Source organism: Mesoplodon mirus (genome assembly GCF_964341445.2).
Source record: "Mesoplodon mirus genome assembly, chromosome: 7".
NCBI lineage: Eukaryota > Metazoa > Chordata > Mammalia > Artiodactyla > Ziphiidae > Mesoplodon > Mesoplodon mirus.
The window spans coordinates 42,830,120-42,852,344 of NC_138983.1; the positions used below are offsets into that span (position 1 = coordinate 42,830,120).

The 22,225-nt window shown below is 37.1% G+C and overlaps 1 protein-coding gene and 1 long non-coding RNA gene across 4 annotated transcripts in view; one reads left to right on the forward strand and one right to left on the reverse strand.

Moving 5' to 3' along the window:
- Positions 1 to 22,225, forward strand: part of GRM5 (glutamate metabotropic receptor 5) — a gene marked incomplete at its 5' end in the record, with an annotated part of 526,560 nt that overhangs the window by 430,468 nt on the left and 73,867 nt on the right. For both annotated transcript variants that reach the window (XM_082628467.1, XM_082628466.1), the window contains 3 exons: positions 3,402 to 3,648; positions 11,237 to 11,405; positions 15,982 to 16,108. In XM_082628467.1, coding sequence (XP_082484593.1) covers positions 3,402 to 3,648; positions 11,237 to 11,405; positions 15,982 to 16,108 — 543 coding nt within the window. The remainder of the gene's footprint in view (positions 1 to 3,401; positions 3,649 to 11,236; positions 11,406 to 15,981; positions 16,109 to 22,225) is intronic.
- LOC309808321 overlaps positions 1 to 22,225 on the reverse strand; it is a 141,104-nt gene that overhangs the window by 45,909 nt on the left and 72,970 nt on the right. The gene's annotated exons all lie outside the window — the stretch shown is intronic.

The following is a 22,225-nucleotide window of genomic DNA, read 5'->3' on the forward strand; positions in this document are numbered from 1 at the left end:
TTTTGGATCATTGTGTTAACATTTTCACTTATTTCCAGGTATTTTTTTTTTATTTTTTCAGTGACCCATTGCTTGTTTAGTATCATAATCTTTAGTCTCCAAGTGTTTGTATTTTTTGTAGTTTTTTTCTTGTAGTCAATTTCTTGTCTCTTACTGATATAGTCAGAATTTTATTTATTTAATAAATATTAAATTTATTATAGCTTGTTTTATGGCCTAGCCTGTGTTCTATCCTGGAGAATGTTCTATGTGCACTTGAAAAGAATGCACATTCTGCTGCTTTTGGGTGGAATATTCCATATATATCTATCTATTAAATCTATCTGGTCTAATATGTCATCTAAGGCCAGTAATTCCTTATAGATTTTCTGTCTGGATGATCTGTCCATTGATTTAAGTGTTAAAGCCCTCTTCTACTATTTATTGTATTACTGTCAATTTCTCCTTTTATTTTTGTTAGTATTTGCTTCATATATTTAGGTCCTCCTATTTTGTGTGCATATATATTTACAATTGTTATATCTTCCTCTTGGATTGATCCCTTTATCATTAGGTAATGTCCTTCTTTGTCTCTTTTTACAGACTTTGTTTTAAAGTCTATTTTGTCTGATATTAGTATTGCTACCCCAGCTTTCTTTTTGTTTTCATTTGCATGGAATATCTTTTTCCATCCCCTCACTTTCACTCCATGTGTGTCTTTAGATCTAAAGTGAGTCTCTTATAGGCAGTGTATAGATAGGTCTTGTATTTCTTTCCATTCAGTCACTCTATGTCTTTTGACTGGAGCATTTAGTCCATTTACATTTAAAGTAATTGATAGGTATTCACTTATTGCCTTTTTGTTCTTTGTTTTGGAGTTGTTTTGTAGTTCTTTTTTGTTCCTTTTTACTTTTTTTCTCTCTTGTCTTATAATTTGATGACTGTTGTTAGTGTTATGTTTGGATTCCTTTCTCTTTTTTGGTGTGTATCTATTATAGGTTTTTGGTTTGTGGTTACCGCGAGGTTCATATATAACAACCTATATTTATAGATGACTATTTTAAGTTGATGATCTCATAAGTCTGAATGCATTCTAACAACCTTATGCTTTTACTACCACTACCCCCCCACCATTTTGTTTCTGATGTCACATTTTACATCTTTTAATTTTATGTATCCCTTAACTACATGGCAGGGAATTTGGGTTTTATTTTCAGTAACAACGGAGCCACTAGAAAGTTTGATCAGAGAAGTATCATAACCTAACTCTTTTTTTTTAAGAAAATTTTTATGGCTATTGAATTAAAAATTGGCTGGAGTGGGTGGAGAATAGTTTAAGGCAGAAAGAAAGAGTCCAGTTAAAAGACTATCACTGTAATTCAGACAGAAGATGATATATCTTAAACTTGGTAGAAGTAGATTTGTGTGAAACAGTTTAATTCTGGATATTCTGAAGACAGACCAAATAAGAGCAAACAAGGAATGAAGGAAAGAAAAAAGTCAAAAGTGACTCCCAAGTATTTGACTTAACACCCGGAAGAATGGAGTTTCTAGTGGTATGAGGTGAAATGTAGAAGTGTGAATAGAGTCTGTGTAGAAAAGGAAATTGTAAGATTTGGTTGGAAAGTGGCCTAGGGCCAGTGTCTAGTCCTGAGATGGAAACAAGATTTCCCATGTTATACTTATGCTGGTTTTCCTAGGAGCCTCTATGCCTCTACAGTTTGAAAGTCATAAAAATCATGTCATCTTTGGAGAGTTCCTATTTCTCCCTCTTTAAAAAACTTCTCCCCAAATGGCATGCTCTGTCCTTAGCTCAGCTGTTACCTTTACCTTATACCCATGCTCTTCCTGTATGTTTCAGTCCTCTCCATTCCTCAATCACCAGGCCTGGTAGTAGATTCCACCTCCTAAACACTTCTGTCCATAATCTTGACTTCTATCCTCAGCAAAGCCATTTTCACCTATTGCTGGGATCATTGCATTACCACTTGATGGGTCTTCATAATTCTACTCCTATAGCCCTTTAAATATTTCTCCAGTGTATCCAGATTGATCTTTCTAAAACAGAAATCTGATCATGTTCCTTCCTATTTTAAGCACTACAAAGGATCCCAGTGCTTATGATAAAGGACAGTGATCTTAATCTGGCCGATGCAATCCTGCCTTCCTCTACTACTTTAGTTCTCCCCATTCTCCTGCCTCCTACCCCACGTTGCAAACATTCCAACCTTAAAATTTCCCAAACATAGTGTGCTCTACCTCATCTATGAACCTTCAAACATGCTTTCCTCCACTCTTCATCCAGCTGATACTCAACCAAAATGCTCAGCTTCAGTGAGTTTCTTGGTCTAGTGCCCCTCCCTATTCAGTCCTGCCCTAGCACTTAGCCTGCTTAGATGCCCTTCTGCCCTCTAGAGTCTAAGTAAACAAGAGCAATAATCATGCCTATCTTATTCTACATTATGTCCCACACTTACAGCAAGTTCTGAGCAGTCAGAACTAACAGGCACTCATTCCATATTTGTTTAATCAGTAACTCATACCAAATGTTAGTTCTTTAATGAAACATTCCCAAGAGCCCTTCACTGGAAGAGATGGCTTCCTCTTTGGGCCTCCACTGAAAGGGATCACTCCCTCTTTGGACCTCTATAGATTTTAACTCCACACCTATTACAGATTTATCGCCTTCTACCTTTAATGTAGTTAAATAATTTCTCTCTATTGCTGAACATGTTTCCTCTTAAGTGCAGAATTCATGTCCAGTTCACCTTTGTATTTTCCCTAGATCATCATACACAGAGCTTTATGTATACTCAGACTCCAATAAATTTTATTTAAAGAATGAATTAATTAATAGGGCTTAAATATTATATTTCAGAATTTCCAAATAGGTCAGTTTTTAGGGCACATATACTTTGAGGTAGGAAATGATGGGTGATAAATCCCAATAGGTAAGTTGAGGCAAGATGGTAGGGGATCTACTTTGCTCAACGAAGACTTAATAATTTGGAAACTGGAGTGTTTTTTTTTGTTTTTTTTGGAAACTGGAGATGTTTGGAGAATATCTAAACCAAGGAGGTATATTATCACAGCTGAATACTTGGGAGATTAATCTGTCCTTAAGATAAATCTTGTGGCACAGAAATGGAGTGCTATCCTGCATTTATCCCTAGAGTGTGGTAATAGAGGAAATGAATCTTGGTACTGGTGAGGATTCAGCTCTGTCTTTTAGGTCTTGGGGAAAAAAAACTGAGTACAGAAGACAATTATTAGGCATACTATTTTGGCACCTGTTCTTAGTATTTCCTCTGGTTTTAACTCTGATAAATTGTTCCAGTGCACTCTCAAATTATTCAGAATCCATAGAGATAGCTATAGTAGAAATAAATCTCAAAGTTAATCTCTAATTTGTTTTCCAACAGGTTCTCTGACTCTGAGAACACATCATGTTCAAGACTCCAAAATGGGATTTGTGATCAATGCGATCTATTCCATGGCCTATGGGCTCCACAACATGCAGATGTCCCTCTGTCCAGGATATGCGGGCCTCTGTGATGCCATGAAGCCAATCGATGGACGGAAACTTTTGGACTCCCTGATGAAAACCAATTTTACTGGGGTTTCTGGAGACATGATCCTATTTGATGAGAATGGAGACTCTCCAGGAAGGTATTGTTACAATTCACCTCTAGACAATTCACCTCTTGTATTGTGAATTGTATTGTTACAATTCACCTCTAGACAGTAGAGCCTGATCAAGCTATCTCTTGATTCTCAGGAGCCTGTTTCTCTCCTTTGTGGTTATCTAGGCTTCCTGGCCATGTCTGGCTAATTCTGATATCACAAAGTGAGTAAAGACAGAGAGGGGAAGCCCCACTTCCTGTGGCCAGGAAAAAATATTAATGCTGATGTCTAAAACGTGCTCTTGGAATCATCACCACATTTCAGAGACTCAAACTTAGAGGCAGGAGCCTCACATTATCATAGATAATTAAAAGCCGGCTCTATGGTTTCCCTGTACATGTTTGCCATGTTATTCCATGTATTCTGATCTCTTCTTAGGCCACAGAACTATTCTGAAACAGGAAAAATTCCATTTCTGGTAATCCAGAAATAGGGCTGAGGTGTTATTATATTGTTTGCTGTACCTACAGTAAGTTACAAGTCATTTTATTTTAGTATCCTCCAGCTGGAACACTTTCTCCCTTCTTGAGGACTAAATTGCCTTTCTCTCTGAAATTTTACCTTTCATTATTTATAGAGAGGAACCTGAGAAATATGAACTTACTCAAAATTATAGGTCAGCCTCCAGGGAAGTCATTAAGTACCTAGAACTTACCAGTATTCACATCTATCTCAGACTCTAAATTCTTTTTTTTTTTTTGCCTTCTTTGTGTGTTTATTTATCAGCATGTGTTTTCTATCACAGTCCTTTCGAATAATAAGAGCTAATGTTTGTCTGACACTGCATATGTGATAGACCCTATTCCAGCTAGTCTAAAAGTATTAACTCATATCATCCTCTCAACAAATCCTGGAGGCAGGCGCTCCCCTGGTCCCCATTTGATGGCCAAGGAGACAGATGCTTTGGAGAGGAAGGATCTTGACTGAGGAAGTCACTGCATCTTTGGCAACAGCTGTGATGTGTTCAACACCAAAGTCCAGACTCTAAATTCTTAAGTGACTCTTCACATGAGACTTTTAATCCATGAGGGATAATGTCATTGAAATGATATTCTGATTTGTAGCAGGGCTGGGTCTTTAATCTGCCCTGCATTAGGACAATCAGGGTCCTTTGGTCACCTGCTGTAAAATCCCTGGTATTTTTCCAGCAACAGCTTTTGCTTGACAGGTGTGCTTGGAGAGGGTGGGTTTACACTCTTTTTGCAGCTGATCCTGCCAAGAGAAGGTCCCATGAGTTCCTCCATGACTCACATGCCATGTGCCCACACATTGTACCAGCCACCTTGGTCTAGCTTGTTTCCATATTCCTGATGTGAACTGAAGTTTGTCCCTGATGCAGCTGTTACTGTCTCACGAGCCAAACTTTTTAAGTGGCAGCAGTTCCAAGTCATGCAGCCAAGAGGAAAGCTGGATATTTTCTCTATTTTAGAGAGTTGAAGAGTATTGCTCCAAGCAAGCTGTTTGTCAAGATAAGATTTTTCAACTATTGTTTTCTACTTTTTGGCTATTCAGTACATTCATGGGGGTGGGGGCAGGAATACAAGCATTTCCCCAGGGCCATAGGGCACTTCACATTTGTTGAAAGGCTTCTTAGGGCAGGTCAATGAATGAGTTCAGTCTTTAGGCTCAGGTCAAAGCCTAGGCTCTGATATCTTCACCTGGATTATTATTCCTGTGTGCACCCCTAGATCACTGACATCACCTTGGGATTTGTTCATAGACTTTGTTGACTGCAGTTCCATCGGTTCAAACAGCTTTCATGTCATGTACCCAAGCCAGTTCCACAAACCAGACAGTGAAGAAATGGCTCAGCTCTATTCCAGTGGGAAACCTTAATAGATCAGAACATCACTATCTCATTCACAATCCTCCAAATATGCTGGAATGGGGTACATTTAGGACATTGGTTCTTAACCATTGGGGGAACATGAATCTCTTTAAGTTAAATGAAATTTATAGATATTCCCTCAAGGACAATATCCATAAAATTCTGCAAACAATTTCTGGAAACTCATAGTTGTTTAGAGACTTTTCATGCATAACTAAGGTTGGGTATTACATTAACCCACTAATAAATGATCAGAATCTGCCTCTGAGGGCATAAGCCAAACTCAGGAAAAGGTGCTTTGCAACTTTTCTGTTTTTCCAATTAATCCAGTTATAGTTACAAAATAATTATAACTAATATTTACCATGTGTGTTCTTAGCCAAGTACTTAGCTAAATCCTCTATATTTTAATCCTTTGAGGTAAGTAATATCATCATGTTCTTTTCTAGCCGAAGGCTCACAACTGAGTATTACAAAGATTAAATGACATCCCCAAAGACAGTCTAATATATGAAAGAGTCAAGATTCTAACTCAATCTTGTGGGCTTCAATTCCTGACCCTGTACAACAGACTGCCAATTACAGTATCAAAATCAAAACACCACTATTCTCCTAGAAATGTATTTGTAGGCACTATGTTGTTATTTCTCTGGAGTGGAAGTTGCAGCTCAGCTGGACCAAAGACATTCCAACCTGGGCAATGAACCAGAGGAGACTAGGGTGATTAGGGGTTCCCCTAAAATGCCAGAGTCACAAGAGGAAGATCCTAAACAGAGAAAGCTGGGAGAGGTGACAACTCACTCTGGCACACATACCTATGGATAGTTAGAGAGTCAAATTTAATCACTGTTTTTAAGCCTCACATAATCAGACTACTATCAGTACACACATCTTTAATGAAACCCTTGGGTCAAGTGTGTTACAGAATTCTGAATTTTTTTTCTTTTTTTCTTTTTTTTTTTTTTTTACTGTAATGAGCTTTTTGTTTTATAACATCTTTATTGGAGTATAATTGCTTTACAATGGTGTGTTAGTTTCTGCTTTATAACCAAGTGAATCAGCTATATGCATACATATATATCGATATCCCCTCCCTCTTGCTTCTCCCTCCCACACTCCCTATCCCACCCCTCTAGATAGTCACAAAGCACCAAGCTGATCTCCTGTGCTATGTGGCTGCTTCCCACTAGCTATCTATTTTACATTTGGTAGTGTATATATGTCCATGCCACTCTCTCACTTCGTCCCAGCTTACCCTTCCCCCTCCTCGTGTCCTCAAGTCCATTCTCTATGTCTGCATCTTTATTCCTGTCCTGCCCCTAGGTTCTTCAGAACCTTTTTTTTTTTTAGATTCCATATATATAGTGTTAGCATACGGTATTTGTTTTTCTCTTTCTGACTTACTTCACTCTGTATGACAGACTCTAGGTCCATCCACCTCACTACAAATAACTCAATTTTGTTTCTTTTTATGGATGAGTAATATTCCATTGTATGTATGTGCCACATCTTCTTTATCCATTCATCTGTTGATGGACACTTAGGTGACTTCCATGTCCTGGCTATTGTAAATAGAACTGCAATTCTGAATTTTTGATTTTACATAAGTCATATAATGCCTCCTGCATACCGTGGAGCACACTTCTTAAACAACGCATTAATATTTCCACAGCAAACATGTGAATATTCATAGGAAGTGTGATAAATAGAGTATAAATAGTCTCATGACAGTGTGGATCAAGTTCTGTCACTAGATAAGTTGAGAATGGGTCATGTTTTGCTGCCAAGTGAGTTAGGAAAAAACTTATGGTTTTCAGAGCTCTAAGGATTTCAGGAATTACAGATAAGAAATATGGATCTTTACTGTTTGCCATCAAGGGGACAGACCACAGCTTGGCAAGCTATGGTCTACAGGCCAAATCGGGTCTGCTATCCATTTTGGTAAATAAGGTTTTACTGGAACACAGTCTCTCTCATTTATTTAGAGACTATCTGTAGCTATTTCATGCTACACTAAGAGTGTTGAGTAGTTTCAACAGAGGCCTAAAATATTTACTGTCTGTCCCTTTATAGCAAAAGTTTTCTGACCCCCAATAGATATACAGAGAGTCCACTGATGACTAAGGTTTAACAAGCCTAGCTGTTGCCTAGGACTGACCATAAATGGGCAGAGGAAACATGGAGAGTCAATGTCAGCCTAAGTACAACTGACTATTTAAGGCAAAAATGTTAACATTATATTGTGGGGTTTATAAGTATGGGGATGTAAAACATTTGACAATGTGGCCTAAAGGAATGGGGTATAAAATTATACAGGGGTAAGTTTCTTATATCTTACATTAAGTGACACAACATTACTTTAAGTAGGATAAGTTAAATTAAGAATGCCTATTAAATCCCTTGGGCAGTTAAAATTTTAATACAAGAGAAATAACTGAAAAGCCAAGAGAAGAATGCTAAAAAAAAAAATGGTTAATACAAAATAAGGCAGGAAAAGAAAAGAAGAAAAGATGGACAAAAACAGATATGACAAGTAGAAAATAAGGCTGGAACACTAGAAATTTGCACATACTGACCTGGTTTGCACACAGATTCTTAATATGTGGCTCCGTCCACAGAAGGACTTAAAAAGCACCTTAGCCTCAGAACTGTAGACTGAGAGGACCTTAAGGGTCATATAAATCTAGTACTCTCCACAGTCCCTTCCCCCAAATGATGTTTCAGTTTCCCTGACAACAACCTTGCTTCAGCCCCTTGGGTAAAGAGAACCTCACTATCTTCTGAAGAAGCCTGCTCTAATTTTCACAGTTATAAACACTTAGAAAGTTCTTTATTTCTGTTCAACTGAACCCTGCCTTCCTCTAGTTTCTATTTTGTGCTTTTTTTAAAAAAAAAAACATTTTTACTTAAGTATAATTGCTTTACAATAGTGCGTTAGTTTCTGCTTTATAACAAAGTGAATCAGCTATACATATACAAGTATCACCATATCTCCTCCCTCTTGCGCCTCCCTCCCACCCTCCCTATCCCACCCCTCTAGGTGGTCACCTAAATAGACATTTCTCCAAAGAAGATATACAGATAGCCAACAAACACATGAAGGAATGCTCAACATCACTAATCATTATTTTGTGCTTTTAACTGAACTTTTTTCTTTTTGGTTGCAATACATTTTATCCGTTTTTTTTTTTTTTCTTTTTTAACACTTTAGGAAATTCATTCGGACAAATTTTCAGTGTATTTCAACTCTAAACTGTGGCCGGTTAAGGAAGAGACAGATGTGGGAAGCCAGAAAGGGGAAAGAAGGAAGAGGTATTAAAGAAGACAGATTACACAAACCCACACTCAGTGATGAGAAAGAAGGTTCAGGAGCAGAGATGGAGAAACCAGGGGGCCCAGTGAGAGAGGGAGAGAGAGCAAGAGTGAGAATTAAACAATGGGTTACAACAGCAGAAAGCCATTATGTAATTTAATTCTTATCTAAAATTTAAGTAAGAGTATTTTTCAAACACTCACTCTCACTTTTGATAAAGAATAAAATCTATATCCTATCTCTGAAAACTAAAAGAATTCATATTAATTGACAAGAGAAGGGAGGAGGGGTCTTCTTTTACAGAGAATTATTCTTAGCTATTTCTTTTTTTCATGTATTGTTACCAAAGATTTTTACAATCATGTTGTATTTTCACAGCTACAACCACTAGTGATAATATCTCTGTGGTTGTCTGGTAAGTAAGAAATAATTACCATAAATCTAAGGGCTAATTCCAAAGGGAGGATTCAGTATCTGTAATAAATTTAAAGTAGGTTGATTGGTTTGAACCAAAATTAAGGTTTAACTTTTCTCAAAATCACTTCCCTGTCAAATATGACATTTTCCATTCTATAGAGTTATCATGCTTATTTTTCAAAAATTGGATCCCTTGACTTTTTACCATTTCTCCAATATAAAACAGATTTCTACAACAGTTAAGCAATGGAAGTTGATCTTTTAGCTCTATTGAGTTTATTTGGAGTAGTCTAACGGAAAAGAACCAACAGCAGACTTGAAGTGTTAAGAGTGAGTATAGACTTGCATTCTCTCCAATCTGGTATCACTCATTACCTCACCAAGCTTCAGGTCCATTATCTGTACAACTGACAGTTTGGACTAGACCTCGTCAAAGTTAAGTTAACAACTGGTAGAAATGGGTTGATGGCTCATTTGGGGGTGAGCAATGAAACTCTCTTCATATCTCTTCAAATCAGTAGCAGCAAAGAAAAAAAATCTTCCTGACACTAACATTTCTTTTTTTCTCCCAGCCTAGAACGTTCAAAGGTCATTTGCTCACAGGCAGTCAGTTACCTTTTGAAGCCTTAGAGGCCCATGTAGCCAATTCGAAGTAGCCAATGCCATAATGTATGAGTTCTTTTTACCTCAGTGCTCTGTGTTCAAATATCTCAACTCACTGCATGCTTAGTAGCCACTGCATAACTGTGACAGAGTGGAAATGTGTAAGACTCAGCTCTGTATCCTACAGATTGGTACTTTTAGAAGTGGAATTTAGACAGCTACTCAAAATTGTTACTGACTGCAAATAAAACACTGTAGGGTAACACTGAACAGCTAACCAAACTTAAGAATAAGTTAACATTCTGAAAAAAACACTACAGTAAAAAATGTGATTGGGAGTGAAAACAGAATTGTATCATTTTCAATGTAGGTCCAAACAGATTGATGTCAGCTTTGTTCTTAGCATTTCTGTACTGAGCATTGGTAATCTGGTCACTTGAACCCAAAAGCTAGAAAGTTTTCCTACGTATCAATTTTCAGATAGCTCAATATGCTGAGCATGGAGGTTGAAGGAAGCATTTAGAAGAGCTCGTCTACCAATCCTAAAAGTCCTGGAAAATAAAAGCACAGGGTACTATGTGAAGACACTGTATACCTAAGACATACCTACAGATATGTCTACAGGAACTGACAGTGGTGGTACTGCTCATCCAGTGTCCTCAGATTGGAAAATTATTTCAGAAATGCTTCTCTGGAAATGTGTGTGTGTGTGTGCATGTGTATGTGTGTGTGTGTGTGTGTAAAATCTTATAATCACATTAACTTTCCCTCTTTACACATCTATCCCCATATAAAGTCTGAGAATTCATGAGGTTCTAGTATCTTGCAACATTTTTACATTGCATGAGGTGATTTAGAAGCTATCAATTTTCAGAATTATTTTAAACATCATTCCTGAAAGTATCTTTATACAATGAGTTTAGCCATTGATAAAGGGTAAAATGAGAAAGGTAAAATAAGGTCGTATCCAAATTACCTCCTCATTCCCTAAAGCTGAAGACAAGATTAAAGATTTACCAAAATTCTCCCTTGGTTATTAGCAAAGGAAAATTTATCATTTTATTTGAGTGGAGATGAAAACCTTGCTATCTTTTTAAGAAGCCTAAAAGTAGCACTTGTTTAAACTTCTTGAAGTTATTCCAAAACTCTTTCATCATGCTGAGGTCAAGTCACCTTCTCACATGGGATTATTTTCTATTTCAGTTATAAGCTTGAAAATTTTTTTTAAAAAGGTCTCTGAAGAGAAAGTGAAACAGACAGGCTTTTTGTTATTCTAAAGTGTACTGTCATGGAAAAATTCCAGTGTCAGCAATATGACAATAGGTACATTTTGGAGGACAGAAATCTATTGCTTCTTCATAGCTGAATGTTTATATTTTTAGCTGAATAATTATTATATTCTTGTTCCTAAGGTATGAAATAATGAATTTCAAGGAAATGGGAAAAGATTATTTTGATTATATCAACGTTGGAAGCTGGGACAATGGAGAATTAAAAATGGATGATGATGAAGTATGGTCCAAGAAAAGCCACATTATCAGATCCGTGTGCAGTGAACCATGTGAGAAAGGCCAGATAAAGGTAAAGTGAAGTCTGTGTTTCTTTAACTTTTGTTGTAAATTCAAAAGTATTCATTAGCATTGACTGTTTTTAAAAAGTTTAGATATTTCTTTTGCCTTTTCCACTGTAAGCTTCTAATTTTTAAAAGAAATTTTTTTAATTCTTTTCTCATTAATTCCTTATGATATCTAGTAAAACCCACAATAGTCTTAGTAGTTGGACTGGCTGAACCAATTGATGAGTCATGCCCACACCCTTTCTACTCATGTAAGCCTTTAAAGACATGCTTCCTGGGAATAAATAGTTCACACTGGAAACCACATCAATTTCTAATTAACTTAAATATTTACCCAACTCCTACTAATGTAATAGTTTACATTAATGGGACAAAAATAAGTCAGACACATTTACTCTTAGAAGATTTATAGCGTAGATGAGGAAAAATATCATGGGCACAGATAAGTAATGTCATGTAAAATGTGATGACTTCATTAAGAAAGAAAAAAAAAGGGAGCTAAATAAGTTCATACAAAAGAAAGGGACAGGGACTTCCCTGGTGGTGCAGTGGTTAATAAGACTCCACACTCTCAATACAGGGGCCGCGAGTTTGATCCCTAGTCAGGAAACTAGATCTCACATGCATGCCGCAACTAAGAGTTTGCATGCCACATCTAAGGAACCTGCCTGCCGCAACTAAGACCCAGCACAACCAAATAAATAAATATATATTTTTAAAAATGAGTTAATATATGTCAAATAGTACAGTGCCGTGTACATGGTGCAGTAAAGTTGCAATAATTTTTTTTTAAAAAGGGACAGATTTCTTCTGAATAAAATGTCAGACGCTGAACCATGAAAAATGGATATGACTTCAGAGAGAGATGTAGGGAAATGATCGTTTATGTAGAGGGAATAATAACAGGAAAGGTACAGAAGTAGTCAGACTGTTCTGGAATAACAGTGAATAATCTAGGGGGCGTTGCTCTAAATGGTTATTGTAAAAGAGAAAGTTGCAATGATAGATTGAAGCCACATTTGTGGAGAGTTTTGGATGCCACACTAAACAGGCTGAACTTAATTTTTTATTAACCAGGAGTCTGAGAATAATTTTGACCAAGATGCTGACATATAATAGGTGAAGATGCATGTGTAGCGTTATGAAACATAAAGAAAGAAAGAAGAGACAAGTTAGAAGGACACTGTGATAGTGGTGACAAGGTCCCTGAATTATGGAAGAAACAGTGAGAATGGAAAGGGGGTTGGGGAGGTATTTGAAAGAAACATTATAGAGGTAGCCTCAATCAGAGCTGGCTATCAACCACGAAGCCTAAAATATTTACTATCTGGTCCTCTGCAGAAAAAGGTTGCTGACTCTTAATATTCAGTGACGGTCTGCATCTTGGCCAATCATCTTGCAGTTAAACACTTCATGTGAAATTCTTTTTAGACTCACTTAGAATATTAATTGTTCATAATTTCCAGTTCTTCCCAGAGAAAGATTAGTCTGTATAAATTACTACATGGAAGTTGTCTCTGTTTTGATCCTTCACAGCAATATAGTTTGAACCTGTAACTTCAAAATATTGAATGTTGGGCTTTCCTGGTGGCGCAGTGGTTGAGAGTCCGCCTGCTGATGCAGGGGACACGGGTTCGTGCCCCGGCCTGGGAAGATCCCACATGCCGTGGAGCGGCTGGGCCCGTGAGCCATGGCCACTGAGCCTGCACGTCCAGAGCCTGTGCTCTGCAATGGGAGAGGCCACAACAGTGAGAGGCCTGTGTACCGCCAAAAAAAAAAAAAATTGAATGTCTGTTTCAAGAGATTTCTTTATATATACTTTTCTACCCCCTTCTCCTGGGAATAACTTACCCAGTGGAAGAATCTGATTCCGTATTATCATATTTTCAATACTAGTTAATTTGTTATAATGGTTATAGAGTCTTTTTTTATTCCCAAATTCCATTCTCCTAACCAGATCTCATTTTCACTCCATTAAATATACAATTGACTACATTTTCTTGATATGGTTTAATAAGGTCACTGAACAACTTCACTAATGATATCAACACATCACAGAATTGTTCAGATTTGTTAACTCAGTGCCCACGAAAGGACACTTAGTCTAGCAAAGGTTCAAATATATAACATACTGTTATTCATAAAGAAAGCATCACTACTTCCAGGGTGCTTTTTTACACTTTTTTTTTTTTAATTTATTTTTGGCTGCTTTGGGTCTTCATTGTTGCGCACAGGCTTTCTCTGGCTGCAGCGAACATAGGCTACTCTTTGTTGCAGTGCACAGGCTTCACATTGCAGTGGCTTCTTTTGTTGCAGAGCACGGGCTCTAGGCGTGTGGGCTTCAGTAGTTGTGGCTCGTGGGCTCTAGAGCACAGGCTCAGTAGTTGTGGTGCACGGGCTTACCTGCTCCATGGCATGTGGGATCTTCCCAGTCCAGGGCTCAAACTGGTGTCCCCTGCATTGGCAGGCGGATTCTTAACCAGTGTGCCACCAGTGGAAAAAATGGAAATTAATCCGAAAGAGAACTGTCACCACCTCCTGTATTCAAAATGAGTGTGAAACAGAACATAAATAACAAACGAAAAAAAGTAAAACAAATCAGTTCTGAATGATCAGAAGAAGACAGTAAGTTGTCACTATTTATTCAAAAAAAGATTGTAATATTGGAATTAATCTTGGAAAAGGGCATGAGCTTACTCTGGTAAAAATACTGAAATTTACAAAGCAATGCAAATTGAATCACAGAAAGTTAGCACATTTCTAAGAGGAAAAACGCAACTGCTTTTGTTTGCCAGGCTACTAAGAAAGAATCCTTCAGCATTTGAAATGTGCCTCCTTGCATTACAAAATCTAGTAACTGTCCAATGATAGTTTTACCAAGTGTGGTTGAAGTCACCCTGAAAATGAAATTCATGTCTCTATATGGATACTTATATGTATATTACTAATAAAACAGTTAATATTTTTAAAGTGTTCTACATTTTCCAAATCATTGTGATATTCTATTTAATCCTCAGGAAACTCTATAAAGGCAGGTATTATTTTAAAAGCATTCGTCTCGGTTGGATGAAACAGGATCAGCTGGGAGACTGCTCAAGGCTGCACATTATTTAGTGGCTATAAGTAAGACTAGAACCTTGGTGCCCCTTGATTCTCAAGCCAGTATTCTTTCCTCCACATATTTCAAAATATCACGAACTCTATCTTTATACAGACCAATAAGGCTCAATATTTATAAGCATGACCACGAAGTCCAACAGGCATTATTTGATCCCTCATTCACCCACGTGTTGCGTGAAATCACTCTGCCTTAGTTTTCGTCCCTAAAAAAATGAATAAAATAAAACCAACCACCTTATACAGAGCTGTTCCAATGTTTCAATGAGATGACACGACATGGCATGCACTAAATCACCAGCAAACAGTCAATATTCTTATGAAGAATGCTTTCAATAGATTAAGCAGGTCTAATTAGCAATTTTACCTAATTGATCTGGTTATTTTAGGGAAAGGATGTTTCAGGCCCTTTTGTCATCATTTCCTACTTGTATTGTTGCGATGTCAGCACAAGGGACAGTACAAAACAGAAGAAAGGGGTGCCAGCCTACAACTGTATTTGGCTATAGATATCCAGACATTATTATCAAAGGTCATTAATAGAGTCAGCATCTAAGACAAGGATATGAAGTGTAACCACTCCTGCGTCTGGTTATTAATCAGAGTTTTAATTATTTATAGGAATGTTTAATGAATGCTGTCTCTATTCCACAGAGGCTATTCATGCACCAGTGGTGGAAAAAAAATAAAAGACATCCATTTCTAAAGAATAATATCTAGGACTCTTTCAACTGTTAAATTATTTCAATTATTTTCCATTGCCTTAAAAAAATTAAACACATGAAGAGGTACATAATAGTCTCAGTGACCTTAACCATCTTTATCCCAAGCAAATCAAAACTACTAGAATAGGAAGGAATGGGCTGAATTATTGAACCAGATTTTTAGTAGAAACAGTCCAAGAGGTGATCTCCAGAAAAAAACTTCATCTTCTGCCTCTTAATTCAAAATAAATTCCTAATTATTTTTTATCAATATGGATATATTTTTTAACTTTAGCAGGTATACAATGTGGGTTTCTTGGCTAACAATTATTCAACTAGTGGAGGGAAGCCAAGGTAAATCCAGAGAGCAAAAGTTCTTAATTTGAAGCAAAGAAAGGCACAAACTCTGGGAAAAATTCAGTTACATATACACATACAGAAATGTATATATATTTACATGTGAGCACAAACACGGACGCTTAATACAGGTATCTAAAGCTAATTACCAAAGATTTGTGCTTAATTTCATTCTTGACCCTGTCACCAACAAATTTTATGATGTTGGACTGGTTTCTTAAACTCAGCCTGTTTCTTTAATTATAAAATGAGAATATTAATACTTACACTGCCTATCTGAAAACATTTGAAATAACTTACGTGAAAGCCCCCTTCTGCTTTGTAAAGCAGTATATTTGAATAAAGGATTGCTGGATTTTTATCTATGTGAAAAAATAATCAAAATTTTAAATATTTGCCTTAGGTGATCCGGAAGGGAGAAGTCAGCTGCTGTTGGACCTGCACACCTTGTAAAGAGAACGAGTATGTCTTTGATGAGTACACCTGCAAGGCATGCCAGCTGGGGTCCTGGCCCACTGATGACCTTACAGGTACATGTATCACAATGTCAGCACAGGTACATTCCCCAAAATCAACTCAAAAAGGACACAGACATAGGAGGAGGGGGGTGACATCTCCAAGCATTTCTCATCTTGGTGGAATTGTTTATGCAACAAAGAATTCTCTTAGGAACAGACACCTTCCCAACACCTGGGCTAATCATGAAAATCTTTAGATCGCTCGGAGAAATCGGCCTATATTCCTGCCCTCACCCCCAAACTAGATCAGAATCCTTAGGTTTTCTACTGGGCATTTTCAGTCCATCTTCAGGATATTCCCAGAAGTTCCTAAGCAGGGCCCCAGTTAACTGTGATTTGAGGTGTAGAGAGAGAAGTATTAGCCGGAAGAGACTAAAATATGCCATGACATATCCAAGAACAAAAAGGTAGCACAGAATTAAGTAGAATTTGGTCTAAAACTCTTTGTTTCTCTTACTGCTTTTCCTTAATCTAAACCAGAAACTTCCAACTAATGAGTTTTCAAATAATGTCAACACAGGGTAAGGCTCATCTCTGCTTGGTTTGGGTGGAGTTTGGGGAGGGGGGTTACTTTTTTTTTTGTTTCTGTGATGTTTTGGTTTAGGAGTTTTTTCCTCCAAAAGTGTGAAGGAATTATTGTCATTGTGTTCTCAATATGATATTTCATAGCTATTTCTAATCTTTACATTGTGAAAACAGGATACCTTCCATCTTTCCTTCCAATTCCTTCAATAAACATTTAGCAAATGCATATAAGATGCCTATTTGCCTACCACCGATATAAAGATGTAAAAATGAAGATATGCCCTCTATCGTCAAGAAGTTAATGAGGGAGGTAAACAGTAAAAATGTGATTACAATAAAGGACACAGGTTTGTGGACATGGAGTATGAGGAGGGGGCCTGTGAAACTAAGCTTTCCAGGGAAATAAGAGAAAAAGACATTCCAGGCAGAGAGCCCACCACGTGGTATGTCAGGTCACCTAGTGGTTTTACAGTTGAGGTGGATTAAGCACAAACCCCTAGAGGCTAGAGAATTATAACATCCTCAGTGTTAGACTCGACCCCTCATAGGACAAGAGATTATCCATGGTAGTTGTATTAGCTTACTCCAAAAGCCTGGTTCTAAAAATCCTGTGATTCTGGGCCTTTTGAGGCCAGCTCACATTAAGACTTGTTTTCAGTGATTGGTATTTATGCAGAAGACATTCCTTTTCTTAAAAAATAAAATTTAAAAATTCTGATTTAATACAACACCCAAGTACTTTGTGATAGCATTTGTGTCCTATTTTCACCGTTAGATGATAAGCTTTCTGATACTCATACATCCTGCTATCCCCAGAGCCAAGTCAGTGCTGAACACAAAGTCTTTAATAAATTTAGTTTACAGATAAGCTAAAGCACACACACGCACACACACACATACAGTAAAAATGTAAGAAAGAAAAAAATATGATTGGTTCTCTTGTGAGGGAAATGAACAGCAGTTTTGGTGATCTTTTCCTTTATACTATTTATTTACTTTTTTCTAATTTCAATATGGATTATCATTAAACTGAAAAACTATTTCACAGATTCAACTATCCACATGGCTAAGCACCTTGAACATGAATATGCAGATGTAATTTTTTGTCCTATGTTTTGTAAAACTATCACAATGAACATGGTCTGCTTTTTCATTCATTCAACAGAAAAGTATTTTATTATTACTATTTGCACTATAATCATAGGTGCTGGAGAAATTGGGGTTAAAAATAGACATGGTTCTTATATCACTTACCATCTTGTTGGGAGAGAAACATTTCTTTCTCTCTCTCTCTCTCTCTCTCTCTCTCTCTCTCTCACTCACACACACACACACACACACACACACACACACACACACACACACTCTCAGACACATACAGATAGGCATGGACAAATTGTGTTAAATAGTATGAAGTAAAAGAACAAGAGTAAAAAAAAATGAAAATATTAGGGGAGACATAATTTAAATTTGTGGTCATAAAAGATCTCTGAAGAAGTGAAGATTAGCTGAGACCTAAATGATAAATACAGAAATAGCTGTCAAAACATGATGAGAAGGGCATTTCTTGCTGAGGCAAAAGCATATGTGAAAGTCTGTTTATGGATAAGCCAATGGAAAAACAATGTCAGAAGAGATCAGAAAGGTAGCAGGGGCTAGATCATATACTGTATAGCCTTGTAGAACAGGTTCAGGATTTGAGTGTTTAATACCAAATACAATGAGAAACCTTTGCAGGGACTGTAGTAGAAGAAGAAAACATGATTGGATGTATAATTTTAAAACATTACTCTGGTTGCTGTGAGGGAGAATAATTTGGATAGAGATGGAAAGTGGAACCAGGGAGATAGGCAGGATGGTTACTGCAGGTTGCCACTGCAGGCACCAAGAGCTCTTGGTATCTTGGGCTAAACAGTGCATTGGAAGATTTCAGATATACTTTGGAGTAGAACCAACAGGACATATAGATAAATTGGTTGCAACAGATATTAAGTAAGGCTACCAAATTTCCTGCCTTGAGGAAAATTTGCATTCCTTGATAAGGATCAATAGTTTGGTTTTAGACAAGATCAGCTTGAGATGTCTTTGAGATTTTCAAGTATGAATTAATTAATTTAACAAATTAAGGCCTTAGTTTGTGCCAGAAATGTAATAGAAACTGGAAATGTAAAAATTTAGTCTAAGTTTCCAAGAAACTTATAATCTAGTGGGAGAAAAGCATATAAATAAGTAACCATGCAGTAGACCAAGTGCTGTAGGTGAGAAATGAGCAAAGTATTACGGAAAAATGGAGAAGGACACACCTAACCCTGGAGAAATTAGAGAAGGTTTAGTCTTGAGGCATAATCTTTAAGCTCATTTTTAAAAAAGTGAAGAAGATCCTACTGGGAAAAGTGTGCAGCACTGAGGCTATGAATGGCACCATCATCCTTCTAATTTCTCCAAACAAAAAGAAGTGAGTCATCTGAACTCTTCTCTCTTCTTGGCAACCCATATCCAGTCACTTAGCAAGTCTGCCTATTTGCATTGCTAAACATTCTTCTCCCTCCTTCCTCTCCATTTATTGGTACAACTCTTCCCTTGACTAAGTGATCATCTCACATTTGACTACTGCAGTAATTTCCCAGTTTATTAAAACTACTCCCAAATTTATGCCACATGCCTACAAGTTTGTTTTTCATCTTGCTACTAGATAATGTATCCAAAATATAGATTTGTCCCTTTCATTTCATTGCTCAACATTGACCAGTGTTTTCATATCTCTATGGGATATGTCCAAGTTTTTCAACATGGCATACAAAATTCCCTCTCTCCCTCACCCTCCTATGATCTTTCTAATTTCAATCACCACCACTTTATAAATCTCATTTGACACTCTAGTATCAAGGGCTGCTTATAATTCTCATCTACACACAATGCTATTTGACTCCTCTATGTCCGTACAGGTGTTACCTTCCTTGCCTGGAATGCACTTACTCCACTTTGTTTCCTCCTGCTCACCTTCCTTACTCAGCCCAGATGTCACCTTCTCTATGATACCTTCTTTGTGGTACTTAGACTAGTAAGTAGTCTATTCCGTATTTCTTAAGCAAATTCTGCTTCCCACTTTACATCATTTTCAAACTGGATTTTAATGGCCTATATCCTTATCTGCATCCCCTACTAAATCATTAGTTTCTCAAGGACATAACCATATCTCAATCACCTTTGCATTCCTAGCATCTAACACAATGCCTGACACACAGTAGGCACTCAGTAAATGAGTGTCAATCTGCAGTAAATGGTGGGGAGTGGTACAAATGAAGATGGAAGTAAGTATTAGGGGCCGTCCTCTGAAGACAGCCTTGAACTAAGGAGTCTGGACTTATTCCTATAGACAAGTGTGAGGCCAGTGAAGTTTTTCAAACAGAAGAATAAAATGATTTTCCTCTGGCTACATGCATACATGTGAGTGTGTGTGTATATGTGGGAGGGGAAAGAAAGTGGGAGGGGATAAGGGAGAATAAATACCAAACCTGAAAAGGTCTCCACATTGATAGTATGTGAGATTTAACCTTTCATTAAGATCTGCAGCACTTTTCCAAAGAGCCTATAGCTGTTTGCAGCCCATCTCATTGACTCTGATTCAAAGTAACTTGGCATTTGGCACTGCTAGCTAAGCCAGAAGACTGCTCTGATGGCTTCAGCTATTCCAAAGCCTGCCACAGAGATGCTTGGGGCTGGCTTCAGAGGATACTGTAAGTCTTTCTTCTACCCAACTGGCTTACAGTTACCCCACTTCAGCCTATAACGTGACAGCTCAGGTCACTTTGGGTCAGTGCTCCCATTGTGATAATGGCAACTAACACATACATGTTTCCTGTGTGCCAGGAACTCATTGAAGCATCTTACAAATGTTAATTCAGTTAATCCCAGCACAGCTCTATAAGACTGTTAGCACAGTTAGAAATCTTAGAATTGAATAATTGTTTAGAAAAACAACTAGGAGTGGCAATCAACTGACATTAATGTCTATATTATATTTAGCCATTTACTTTTATACATTCATAGAAAGATGTCTGAAATGAACATTACCTTAAGAAAAAATGTTTGAGTGGTGAGATTGCGAGTTACTTTTTTGCACACACACATACACACACACATATGTGCGTATAATATTGAATTATATTAAGAGTATGTATTTTCATCAATATATCCATTAAAATAAATTTTAAGCTAGCCATATTTTTAATAGCCATCATAAATTGTCAGGAACCAGGAATCAGGAATTAAGAAGAGAAAGAAAGAAAACCAGGCATGAAAACCAGGAAGAAAATAAAGAAAGAAGATTTTAAATGCAGGATGAGGGTAGAACCTAACAATATTCCTAATTCAAATTATTTTCATTAAGTACAGCAAGTAGTTATTCTTTCTCTAACAATCTTCAGGTATCCATGTTAGCAGTGAATAGGATAAGCAGGACCCCTGCCCTCAAAATGATTATCATCCTAAATATTGACAAGTAATAATAAGATGCTGAGCGTTAACAGAGAAGACCAGAATGGTGTAGGAGCCTGTATCAGTGGAAGCTACTTAGATGAGATTTAAAGTTGCCTCTTCAAGGAACTGTGTACATGCAAGAATTAAAGATGGAAGTTGGCCAGATTCAAATGAAAGAGAAGAGTGTTTTGGACGCAGAATACAGAAACTGAGGAGGAACTGGGAGCACGGGGGTATGGGGGAGGGACTGAGACAGGCAAGCCAAGCGAAGGCCAACTCTTGCAGGGCTTCGTAAGCCATGGTAACTATTTTAAAGTTTATTCTAAGGGAAATTAAAAGACATTATCTATTCATTCAGCTATCTATCTAGTCATTCACTCAACAAATATATAACTAGCACTTCCTCTGTTCCCGGCAATGTTCTAAGTGCTGAAAATATTTCTCTGACCAAAACATAAAATTCTCTGCCCTTATGATGTTTACATTCTAGAGAACAGTTTTAAACAGGGCAATTATTATCTCCAGGAATATCCAACAATTGAATAAGAAAGGAAATGCAATCATGATGGACTGCTTTATAAATATTATGCACATAGTCAAAATGCAAAGTGTAAATATTGTTTAAAAACATGAGTAGAAAGGATACTGATTTCAGAATGATGGTTTCATCTGGAGAGAGATGGGAGAGAGTCAGGTAGGATTTACAAGAGAGGTTTCAATTATATCTGTAAGCTGGGTGTACATGCAATTTGAAACAAATATGACAAAATATCAACATTTGTTAAATCTGGATTTTTACGTTTGTTCTGCACTTCCCTGCATATTGAAAATTTTTATAATTTAAAATACTTCATATGATTTGAGCTATTTAAATACTGAATACTAGAAGATAAAAATTTTAAATAAAGACTAAATTGGGGACTTTAAAAGAAGGAAGAGAGAAAACCACAGTAAGGAAAATTTGCAAGTCACAATGTGAATCTGTTGGTGGTTTGGACTGTGATGATGTAGTGGGAATAAAGGGCAATGAAGAGATCAGAAATTTAAATCAACAGGGGGACGTCATTGTTTCGCTGAGAGAAGAACATAACTGCAATGTGGTCTGGTTTGAAAGAGGAAGGAGGA